The 12,587-nt window shown below is 39.7% G+C and overlaps 1 protein-coding gene across 5 annotated transcripts in view; it reads left to right on the plus strand.

Moving 5' to 3' along the window:
- Positions 1 to 12,587, plus strand: part of golga4 (golgin A4) — a 206,774-nt gene that overhangs the window by 104,931 nt on the left and 89,256 nt on the right. For all 5 annotated transcript variants that reach the window (XM_073052403.1, XM_073052411.1, XM_073052419.1 and 2 more), the window contains one exon: positions 7,686 to 7,864. In XM_073052403.1, coding sequence (XP_072908504.1) covers positions 7,686 to 7,864 — 179 coding nt within the window. The remainder of the gene's footprint in view (positions 1 to 7,685; positions 7,865 to 12,587) is intronic.

The following is a 12,587-nucleotide window of genomic DNA, read 5'->3' on the forward strand; positions in this document are numbered from 1 at the left end:
TTGGTCATTGATGCAAAAACAACGTATTTCACAGTATGTTTTGATGTACATGTGGCAAATAAATCTAATCTTTATCTTTACTGCTCTGTATCCCGCAAAGATTTTTGCTTGATTTCACTGCTTATATCTGACGTTTGCCTTTTTTTTCCTGATGGGACCCTCAATTTCCTTTGTTAACCAGGGTTCTCTTGTCCTGCCAACAGGAACATGCTTGGCTGTGAACTCTATGCATTGATAATCACCCCACTTGCCAGATATCCCCTTACCTGCAAGCAGCCTCTCCCAATCAATCTTTCCTGTTTCCTGTCTTAATGGCATCAAAATTTGCTTACCTCCAATTAAAGGATTCAGCTTATGGATAGTTCATATCCTATTCCCTAACTATTTTCTAATTCAGAATAGAATTATGATAATTGATCCCAAACTCCTCCCCCATTGATGCTTCAATCACTTGCCCACCTCATTTACAAAAAGTGCTGGACTCTCTTTCATAGAGGCATCTGCATATTACTTGAGAAAACTTTCCTGGACATGCTTAATCAATTCTGCCCCATCCAAGTTCTTAGCACTCTGGCAGTTGCAGTTAACAACGGGAGTTAAGATGACGTCTAATCACAACCCAATTTTTACTGCTATCTGAAACCTTCCTGCATATCTGCTCCCCTAATTCACAGAGTCTCAGGGCCTATAGTACAAACCAATTAAAATGATCACCTCTACATTTCTAACTGGATATTCACATAGGAATATCCTACTCATATGTTCTCCCTAATCAGAGGCACAACTCTTTCACATATCTTAACTCCCATGTCTACCAATGCCTTTAGAAATAAGAAGCAATTCTCTCAACCATGTTCTTTTAATCATCATAATATCCCAGTCCTGTGTACCTAACCTGTATGTATCTGCTTTCCTGTTAAGGTTTTTGTATTAAAAATAAATTAAATTTAGCCTATGATATTTTCCTCACTTTTCCTGTTCATACCTATTGCTACCTACTAAATTCCTTGTTTAAATTTTTGTCTCAACTTTCTCATCTGCCATGCTAATCTTTAGGTCCCACATCCTGCTAGGTTAGGTTGAACCCTCCTAAATAACACTGGCAAATCTCCCTGCCAGGATATTAGTCCCGCTCCAGTTCAGATACAATCTGGCCCTCTTGTAGAGGTAATTTCTACCAAAGAAGAGATTCCAACTGTCCAAGAACCTGAATCTCTCGGTCCTGCTGCAGCTTCTCAGACATACATAAAACTGCCATATTTCTGTCCTACCCTCCAATTCTTACCCTTGTATGTGGGAGTGAAAGAGTAGAGGTTAGCTCAACATGATTACATTTTGGTGTGTTGGATTTCAATCTCAGCGTCCTCTGTAAAAAATCTCTCTGCGTCCTCTCTGTGGAATGCGTGGGTTTTCTCTGGTTTCTTCTCACAATCCAAAGATGTACCAGGTGTACCAGTTTGCACTGTAAATTGTCATTGTAAATTGTCCCATGATTGGCTTAGGGTTGAATTGGAGTTGCTGGACGTTGAGGCTCAAAGGGCTGGAAGGACCTATTCCACTCTATTTCTAAATAAATTATAATAATAGAGATTAAAACTTCTTTAGGTCCTGCTTTTAAATCTTCCCTCTAGATCCTTATATTCACTCCTTAGGACCTTGTCCTTGTTTCTCGATGTCATTGGAACCAATGTGTACAGCCTCTATCTATGTGCTCATCCTCCCTTTTGAACAGATTATACACCCGCAATGAGACATCTTTGCTCTGGTAGTTGGCAGGCAACATGCCATCCTGGATTCTTAGTTTAGACTTGCTGACTGTCCCCCAGTTAGCAAGTTGGCTGTTACTGCAGGTCTCCTTGTCTCCACTCTCTGCTGCTATGCTTTGGAGCTTGTCATCATGCCACACCTGTTTGCTACTGCTCTCTGAAAGGCCCTCCATACCAACAGTATTCAAAAAAAATCCTGTTAGACTGCATCATTAGTTCTTACTTGCATATCCTGTTCACAACGTAAACAGATTTTCAAAATATCTTCCTTCTATAGAATCCAGTTGACTCCACCTTATTATTGTGGTTTTCTGTCAGTCCTCCCTTAGAAAAATGTAATGCTGCAATCATTTAATAATTTGATTTCCCTTTATTTCTGAGATAGTTGGAGACGAGGAGGTTTTCTCTGTTTTAATCCCTATTGTCACATTCTGTAGGCTGACTTTACAAGTAATTGATCCAAGATAATTAATTGATTGAATTTTCAGGCAGTTTTAGACCTGAATTTTCCTTTATGTCAAAATGTAGATTCATGGCAGAGCTGCTTCTGACTCGGTTTCCTGTATGTATCCTAAATAGGAGAATTCAGATACGATCATAGCAGTTCATTTTTGTGAAAGCGTTCGTAGAACACATTTGTATTTGTAAATAGAGATTTTTAATTACTTATTTTCAGCGACTATTTATTCCGGAATTCAAAAACTTAATTTAAATTCTGTGTTTAATACCAACATCACTTAATAGACATATTGTTGTCTCAAAATTATTACTGAAATAAAGAGAGAGTGCTGGATAAGCACAGCAGATTAAGCAGCATTTGTGGAAAAAGATTTTGTCAGGTAACTGAAAGAGTGAGAAAAAATTAGTTTCAAGTACTACAGGGTGTAGGGGAGGGGTAGATGAGACAAAAGGAAAATCTGTGATCATTGCTTAAGTGATCACATTAACGGCTTCATACTAATGCGACCATTTGCACAGGGGGGGATGCTTGTTGAAGCTGGGAAATGTACATCAGAGATGTTGCGAAAATCTAAAACCAAAAGTATAATACTGGAAACTTTCACCAAATCAGGAAGTTTTGTGGGGAGAGAATCTTACAGTGGAATAAGCTAGTTCCAAAAGAAATTGTAAAAAAGTACATTATCTTAAAAAGTTGAATTTGCCTTTGAGTCTGGATGGCTGCAAAAGCACCCCCAACACTAAAATATAGTCTTTGAAAAATAACACTGAAGGTCTCAGAACAAGACTGCAGTATCAAAGGGATAACAGGAATTGCTGTGTAACTCACTGAGACATGATTGGTTCATCCCTAGCACTCTGGATGCAGTGTTCCCATCCAAGGGCTTCACCATTCACTACATGGATCACAATAATGACATCGGGTATAGTCAAAGTTGGTGACATTTGCTTCATGGTTAACTCATTGTGGTGCACAGATGTGTTAGCTCTCTCAGTTCTGCTCCTTTAACCTGGAACATCTGGTGGTCAAGTGACATCAGTTCTGTCTGCCAAGGAGTTCTCGGTCATCATGGTAGTACATAAATCTCACCTCTGGCAAGTGTTAAGCTGGCATTGGAGGATCAACAGACACGGATGCCTTCCTGATCATTGTGGGGTCTTCAAGCAGGCAAGCATGAAGGAGTCTCTGACAAACTACCGCCAATGTGTCACCTATAGAACCACAGGAACCAATGCACTCAGTAAGTGTTAAACCACCATCAAGAACGCTTGCCATGCTATCCCATGCCTGCACTTTGGCTAGCCTGATAACCTGGCTGTAGGTAGAGACTGAGGACTGCAGCATCAGTGGTGAGGGCTATCAAGGGAGGCAGAGGAGTGTTTATGGAACTGTTGTGAATTAGTGAACTGGACCATATTCAGGAATTCTTCTTTGTATCTGAGTAAATATGCCCTGGCAGTTTTTGACTTCATCAAGACCTGCTGAGATGAATGTGAACTTTCAAGAAAATACCAATTGAATGCACTCAAGCTAGAAGCCTTTGAACCAGGAGATCACTGTCTGTCGAGGGTTAGTTCTGTGGTATTCAAGACTGGCAATACAGAACCAAACAAGAATCCAGCTAGGACCTACAGAAGGCCTCTGAAAGTGAAAGTGCAATTCCATATTAAGTTAGAGACACAATTTGCATGCCATTTTAAAGGTAAAATTTTAATAGCATAAATGGCAGTGATGCTTCACTCAATGCATTTTGTGTATGCTTTGAAAAAAAAATGTTTGAATCCTCACAGCATCAAATGACCATGTGATTTCTGCCTTGGGGGCTGATGTTTGACATCCTTTAAGAGGACGAACCCTTGCAAGGTATCAGCCTCCAGCAGTGTACCTGGCAGGGAACTGAAAACCTGTCCTGACCAACTGGGTGGAGTGCTAAAGGATATCCATGACACTAAGTTTGGGTCATAGTGGACCAGCTGGAAAAATGGGCAGAAAATGGCAGATGGTATTTTATGCACATTTAATGTGAGTTATTGCACTTTGGGAGGACAAGCCAGGATAGTGAACGGTAGGACATCGATGAGTATGGTAGATACGGATCCATAATTCCTTGGAAGTGGTGTTATAGGTAGATTGGGTTGTAAAGAGAATTTTGGCATATTGGCTCTCATAAATCAAAGTACAGAGTACAGCAGTTGAGATGTTGAAGTTGTATAAGACATTATTGAGTCCTAATTTGAAATATTATGTGCTCTAGCAGTTATAGAGAAAAGTTGAATAGGTTAGGACTTTATTCCCTGGGGTGTAGAAGAGAGGAGATTTGACAGAGATATACAAAATTAGGAGAGTTATAGATGGGTAAATGCAAGCAGATTGGGTGAGACTAGAACTAGAGGTCACTGATTAAGGGTGAAATGTTTAAGGGGTTAGTGTAGTAGCTTGTGCAACGTTATTACAGCTCAGAGCTTCAGAGTTCCTGTGTGTAAGGACTTTGTACATCCTCACCTTAAGCACACGTTTCCTCCAGGTGCTTCGTTTCTCTCCCACATTCCAAAGATGTACTGGTTAATAGGTTAATTGATCTTTATAAATTGTCTTGTGATTAGGCCAAGGTTAAATAGGCGGTTTGCTGAGCAGTGTGGCTCTTTGAGCGAGAAGGGCCTATTCCACGATGTATTTTTGAATAAAAAAAATAAAATTTCTTCAATCAGACAGTAGTGAGTGTGTGGAACAAGCTGCCAGTGCAAGTGGTGGATGCAGGTTCAATTTCAACATTGGTATGAGAAATTTGGATAAGTGCATAGATGGGAAGAGTATAGGGAGCGAGGCCTGAGTGTAGGTCGATGGGGTTAGGAGCAGACTAGATGGGTTGAAGGACCTGTTTCTCTGCTGTAGTGTTCTATGACTCTAACATCTTCAGACTCTTAACTGCGACTGTAAGAGTTTCCCACTTGCTTCAAAAGGGCATCAATCATAGTGTGCCCAAGAAAAACAGGGTGAGCTGCCTCAGTGACTATCACCTGGTACACTCACATCTATTATAATGAAGTGCTTTCCAAGGTGTTGATCCTGGCTAGGATTAACTCTTGATTGAACAAGGATCTGTGCCTACTGCCAATTCAGCAAAAACGTATCTCAGGCTGCCATTTATTAGTTACAGCTTCATATTCAACACCATCAAAACTGGTACCTTTGTACCTCCCTCTGCAATTGGATCCTCTACTTCCTGATTAGGAGACTACCTTCAGTATGGCCAGTAATAACATCTTGCTGATAATTAACACAGGTGTGCCTCAAGGATGTATGCTTAACCACTGCTGTGCTCTTTCTATACTCATGACTGGTTAGGGTGAGCTCAAATAGTATCTATAAATCTGCTGATGGCAGATTCTCAGATGGCAACGAGGAGGCATCCAGGGGTGAGATAGAGCAGCTGGTTGAAGTAGTATAACAATAACAATTTTGCACTCATTGTCAGCAAGACCAGGGAATGGATTGTGGACATGCACCTATCCTCAATGTGGGGTCAACAAGTTTCTTGAGATGTACAGTGGGGAGTATTCTGACTGGTTGCATCACTCCGTGGTATGGAGGCTTCATTGTGCAGGATCACAAGGGGCTGCACAGGGTTGTAGACTTAATCAGCTCTATTGAAGACAACTTCAAGAAGTGGTGCCTCAAAAAGGCAGCATTGATCTTTAAGAATCCTCACCATCTGGAGCATGTCCTCTTCTTGTTTCTGCCATTGGAGGGTAGGTACAGGAGCCTGAAAACCCATGCCCAACATTTTAGGTTTTTGTGTGGTTCATGATCCCATGAACACTACCTCATGATTCATTTTTTGGACTTTGAAGTAGCTTATAGAAATTTTTATCTTGGCGTGTCATTGTTAATAAACCTGATTCTAATTACTTCACAAAACTGTCATCTGATTTGCATTTGACCTCTCTGATATATTGGAGACCATGTGATGTGGAAGGCCATGACTTCATAGGAAAGGACTGTTTGAGTGCCTAAATGATGGGAATAATATGATAAATATATCTAGTGTCGCATAGGAAAGTTGTGAGAAGGGCAGTCGAGATGAAAGGGAAGGGATGGATTGGATGTGTCCGGTAGTGGAAACTAATTCATTGTTATGGAAATTGCAAAGGATAATCTGTTGAAGACGAGGATCTCTATCCTTGCAGAGAGTAGACAAGGTCAAAAGTAAGAAGGACCAAGTGGATGGCACGTGGTTGACAAAGCTTTTGAGCTCAATGCAAGTTAATTAGGTATTAAAAAAGGAATACATTTAGAGCACATGACTAGATAGTCTTGTCATTAGATAGATATGAAAGATGATGGAATTGGAGGATTTGACTGGAGGTATTGTAGTTGAAATAGCTCCAGACATCTTGGCTATGCACTGGGTATTGGTATTCTGGTGCTTTAGGTGGAGATGGGTTCTTTTGTAATATTCAAAAAAAAAGCTCTCTTACCATTTTCCCACTGTTTTACAGTGAGAAAATGAGCTAAACAAATTAACTGAGCTTTTAATTTGGGAAACTGTAAATTTAGCTAATGTTACTACAGAATGAAAACCAAAGTAATTGATAGCACATTTAAATTATATCCATCAGTTATTCAATTAAATGTGGCTAGGCATATTTTAAAACATAAATGTGATTCATACAGAAGCACAGCAAATGTATATCTGCTGTATGTTGTGGAAAAAGCAATGTCACTGTTTAAACTCTTCAGAAGTTGTAGATAAAGTGACATAAATGCACTTACTGGGTATTAAGTAGATGCAATCCACCTTGCGCAAGCAGTAATGGTGCCATGTGTGGTATGAAATTAAAATGTCAGGTACAATAGTTTTATTTATTTTTATGTAGAATTAGTCACATAACTTTTAATTATTCCCTTCCTAAATTCCAAGAACAATTTTGGTTTCAGATAGTTTCTATTAAGTTGGTTGAATAAGATCAGGTGTCCAAGTTTGAATCAATCCCATGCAATAAAAATAAATCTTAATCTTAGTTTTTACTTCATCTTTCAAAGGAAAAATCTGTTCAGAATTGTCAATTTATGTTTTCTTTTTCAAAGATTGGGAACACCATTTGTAAGTCAAGCTCTCATTGATGAAGAAATGCAATACTAGCATATTATGTTCAAATATTTCTCTGCCCTCCTTCCCCTGGTTTGTTTTCCTAATACCACACTGCAAGGCATTATCTAGCCAACTGCACTTTGAGTAATTTCAGCTTTTGATAGTGAATGATATCTGGTTCATACTTTAATTGTAATGGTTACTGCCACAGCCTCGTGCTTTACTGTTGTTCGATTTGGAGATAAGAGAAACTTATGGCTGAATTTTAATAGGCTATTCATTTTCATGCTTTAAAATTTCTCTTGTTTAAAAAAAAGTTGCCTGAAATTCAGACATTTGATTTAAAAATTCTTCTTTCTTTCACCAGCATTTGAAGAGCTTGAAAAAGCACTAGCTGCAGCTCAGAAATCAGAAGACAAATATAGAAGGCTGAAGGAAGAAATGGAAAAGCGTATATCAGCTGTAGAAGAAGCAGGTGAAGAAGAACGGAAGAACTTGCAACAGGAACTCAGACGAGTTAAGCAGGAAGCTGTTAATATAATGAAGGTAAGAAAACTGATTTTTTTTTTGCAAACTGTTGACATAATGAAACTTAAACCAGTAAGTACACATTTAGAATACTGTGTCCAATTCTGGTGGCCTCATTATTGGAAGGATTTGGAGTGTTCAGAAATGATGCAGATGTTTTATCAAAGTCTCAGAATCAGATTTAATCAGTGCAATACACAATTTTTAAAAACTATAAATTACAATAAGAAATAGATACAGATTGAGCACCCCCTTATCCGAAATGCCACCTGCTTAATAGTTCCAAGAATCTTAACTTAACCCATACTGATCACACCATCGTCCATGGCCTTCTTGGTGACTACCAATGCAAAGTACTTATTTAATAGTGATTGAGATTTATTTATCACATGTACATCAAGACAAAAGGGATGGGTTACACCCGAACCCAAGGAGCACTGATATCCTTGTGGGCAGGTTTGCTGGAGCTGATGCTGAGGGTTCAATCTAATTTGGCACGGTGATGGGAATTGAAGTGATAGGGCTGAAGATCGGACATTTGGTGTACAACTAGATGCAGTGTGTAGTGATATGTGAGGAAGGACAGGCTATTGATTGGGCAAATTTGCAGTCAGTTGGTTAAGTTGCAATGTAATGGGGGGGGAATCAAAAAGGGTGATTAAGTACAGGACTGAAGGTGTTACATTTGAATACACAGTTAACAGAATAAGTTAGGTGATCTAGTGGCACAGTTGAGACTGGCAGGTATAATGTCTTGGTTATTTCAGAGTCATGGTTGAGAGAAAATCGTAGTCGAGAGCTTAACGTTCAAGGATACACATTGTATTGAAAGCACAGGCAAGTAGGCAGAGAGGTAGATTCTGCTGGTAAAAGATTACATCAAATCCTTGGAAAGAGGTGATACAGGATGGGAAGATGTAGAATTCTTGTGGATAGGATTAAGAAAGCATGAGGGTTAAAAGACCTTGATGGGTGTTATATACAGGCCTCTGAACAGTAGCCAGGATTTTGACTACAAATTACAATGAGAAAGCATATGTAAAAAGGGCAGTATTGCAATAATGGTGGATTACAAATCCAGTTGGATTTGGCTCCCAGGAGAGGGAATTTGTAAATTGCCTATGAGATGGCTTTTTAGAGCAGTTTATGGTCAGGTCCACAAGGGGGTGGCAGTTCTGGATTGGGTGTTAATATCATTTTAATGTTACCCAGATTTAATTAGGATGCTTAAGGTAAAGGAAACTTTAGGCAGTGATCATAATATGATAGAATTTACCCTGCAATTTGAGAAGGAGAAGCTAAAATCGGATCAGTGTTACAGTAGAGTAGAGGTAATTAAAGGATTGAGAGGGGGGCTGGCCAAAGTTGATTGGAAGGAGGTACTAGCGGGGATGACAGCAGTGGTTGGTGTTTCTGGAGGAAATTCAGAAGGTACAGAAAAGATGCATACCAAAGAGGAAGAAGTATTCTAAAGGGAGGATGAGGCAACAGTACCCCAGAGTTCTGCAAGAGGCAACTGAAGAGATTGTGGAGACAGTAGTAATGTTCTTTCAAGAATCATTAGATTCTGGTATAGTTTCTGAGGACTGGAAAATTGCGAATATCACTCCACTCTTTGAGAAGGGAGAGAGAGGCAGAAAAAAGGATATCAAAGTTCAAAGTACAAATTATTATCAGAGTACATATATGTCACCACATGCATCCCTGAAATTCTTTTTCCTGCAGGCATACTCAGCAAATCTGTAGAATAGTAATTGTAAATAGGATTAATGAAAGAGCAAGAGAAGACAACAAACCATGCTAGTGTAAATAAATAGCAATAAATTATCGAAGCATGAAATAATAAGATAGAGTCCTTAATATAAGATCATATGTTGTGTGAACGTCTCTGTAGATGAATGTAGGTATCCCCTTTTGTTTAAGAGTCTGATGCTTGAGGGGTAGTAACTGGTCTCGAACCTGGTGGTGTGAGTCCTGGGCTCTTGTACCTTCTACCTGATGGTAGTAGTGAGAAAACTGTATGGCCTGGGTGGTGAGGATATTTGATGGGTGCTGTTTTCTGTTGACAGTGTTTCATGTAGATGTGCTCAATAGCTGGAGAGCTTTACCTGTGATGCACTGGGCTAAATACACTAACTATTTTTTTGGATTTTTCTATTCAAAGGCATTAGTGTTCCCATACCAGGCCGTAATGCAGCCAGTCAATACACATTCCACTACATATCTATAGAAGTTTGTCAAGGTTTTTGATGTCATGTTGCATCTCCGCAGACGCCTGCGGAAGTGGAGGCTCTGTCGTACTTTATTTGTAATTACATTTATATGATGGGTCCAGGAGAGGTCAGCTGAGATAGTGACACCCAGGAATTTAAAGTTACTGACCCTCTCAAACTCTGATTTTCTGATGAGGACTGGCTCATGGACTGCTGGTTTCCCTTTCCTGAAGTCTACAATCAGTTCCTTGGTCTTGCTGACGTTGAGTAAGAGGTTATTGTTATGACACCATTCAGCCAAATTTTTGGTCTCCCTCCTGTATGCTGATTCACAACAGTGAATACAGTTCGCAACAGTGATGTCATCCGCAAATTTGAATATGGTGTTGGAGCTATACTTAGCTACACAGTCATAGTTCTAGGCCAGTTAACCTTACTTCAGTGGTCGGAAAGATGTTGGCGTCTACTGTTAAGCATGAAGTTTCAGGGTACTTGGAAGCACATGATAAAATGGGCCAAAGGTGTTTTCTGAAGGGGAAATTTTGCCTGATAAATCTGTTGGAAATTTATGTGGAAATAACAGGATAGACAAATGAGAGTGGATGTTGTTTATTTGGATTTTCAGAAGGTCTTTGATAAGGTGTCGCACATGAAGCTGCTTAACAGTAAGAGGCCATGGAAAGTTACTTGCATGGGTAGAAGATTGGCTGACTGGCAAGAGGCAAAGAGTGAGAATAAAAGGGACCTTTGCTGTTTGGCTGCAAGAAGTCTGCGAAGGACATAGACTGATTGAGGGAATGGCCAACAAAATAGCAGATGGAATATAGAATAGAGAAGTGCATGGTCATGCACTTTGGCAGAAGGAATAGAGGCTTAGGGTATTTTATAAATGGAGAGAAAATTTGGAAAATCAGGTGTGGAGGGCTTGTTAATCCTCATGCAGGATTCCCTAAAGGTTAACTTGCAGGTTGAGTCAGTGGTAAGAAAGGCAAATGTAATGTTAACATTTCATTTCAAAAGGACTAGAATACAAAAGCCGGATGTAATGCTGAGGCTTTATAAGGCATTGGCCAGACCACAGTTGGATATTGTGAGCTGTTTTGGGCCTCTCTTTCTAAGAGATGTGCTGGCATTGGGGAGGTCCAGAGGAGGTTCACAAGAATGATCCCAGGAATGAAAGGCCTAACATAATGAACATTTAATATCTCTGGGCCTGTACTCTCTGGAGTTTAGAAGAATGAAGGGGATCTCATTGCAGCCTTTTGGATATTTAAAGATCTAGATAAAGTGGACGTGGAAAGGATGCTTCCTATGGTGGGGAAGTCTAGGACCAGAGAGCTCACCCTTAGACTTGAAGGATGTCCATCTAGAAAAGAGATGAGGAATTTCTTTAGCCAGATGGTGGTGAATCTGTGGAATTCATTGCTACAGATGGCTGTGGGGGTCATATCTTTGGGAGTAATTAAGCCAGAGGTTGGTAGGTTCTTGATTAATCAGGATGTTACAGGTTATGCAGAGAAGGCAGTAGAATGGGGTTGAGAGGGATATTAAATCAGCCATAATGGAATGGCGGAGCAGATTCGGTGGGCCAATTCTGCTTCAATATCTTATAGTCTTATCACTTGTATTTTGTTTTTCTGGAGTCTTTCTACATTTACTTAAGGCTGTCTTTAGATTCCTCTGAGTGAAGTGCAGAACCTCACATTTTACCACATTGAACTTAATGTGCTGTTAGAGTGATTTTTGGGTTTAGGTCATTTACATTTAGCAAATGGTTTTGGCTACCAGTCTTCTGTTCCTTGATAATGTATAGTGGATTTAATTTGGAACAATGGATTCCTAAAAGCTCTGAATCCCACTCCTGACGATGCTGGCGTCTGTGGGATGGATGCGAATCAGAAGGTGTGATGTTTGTATGTAGTTTCAAAAGAAAGCATTGTCTATACTTTGTAAATATGGAATTGTCCTTTGTGCTTAGCAAATAAATATCGAGCCCACATTGAGCCAGCAGACCTTTCCACTGAAAACGTCCCCGTATGATGCCTGCTGTACCTTGTTTTGTCAATAGAGAAGCCGCTTTGTATCTACCAGTAACTCTGTCTGGCGATTTCATTCACACAACAGCAATGCCAGTTTTCAACATCCCTATCCAGTCACAGAGTTGTTATATGCCCTCCCTTGTATTTTTATGAGGCTGTTTTTAACACTTGTATAGATGGAGTGATTGCTATTTTACGGGATTTATAATCCAGATGTACAGATTGGATTACAGTGATAAGATTGCCACTTAAGGATTCAGATATCATAATGTTTTAAAACCAGAGGATGTGCTTTCAAGTAATGAGGAGGAAGCTTAAATGCAACACGAGGGCAAGTATTTTCACAGAAAGAGTGTAGGAACTTGGAATCGATTACTGGGGTGGGGTTGCAGGTGGTAGTGGTAGCGAAAGCAGTAATGTTGGTGGAGTTTAACAGACTTCTAGATAAGCACCTGAATATGAAGGGAATGGAAGGATCAAGATGACACA

This window comes from Hemitrygon akajei, chromosome 1, assembly GCF_048418815.1.
Source record: "Hemitrygon akajei chromosome 1, sHemAka1.3, whole genome shotgun sequence".
Classification (NCBI taxonomy): Eukaryota; Metazoa; Chordata; class Chondrichthyes; order Myliobatiformes; family Dasyatidae; genus Hemitrygon; species Hemitrygon akajei.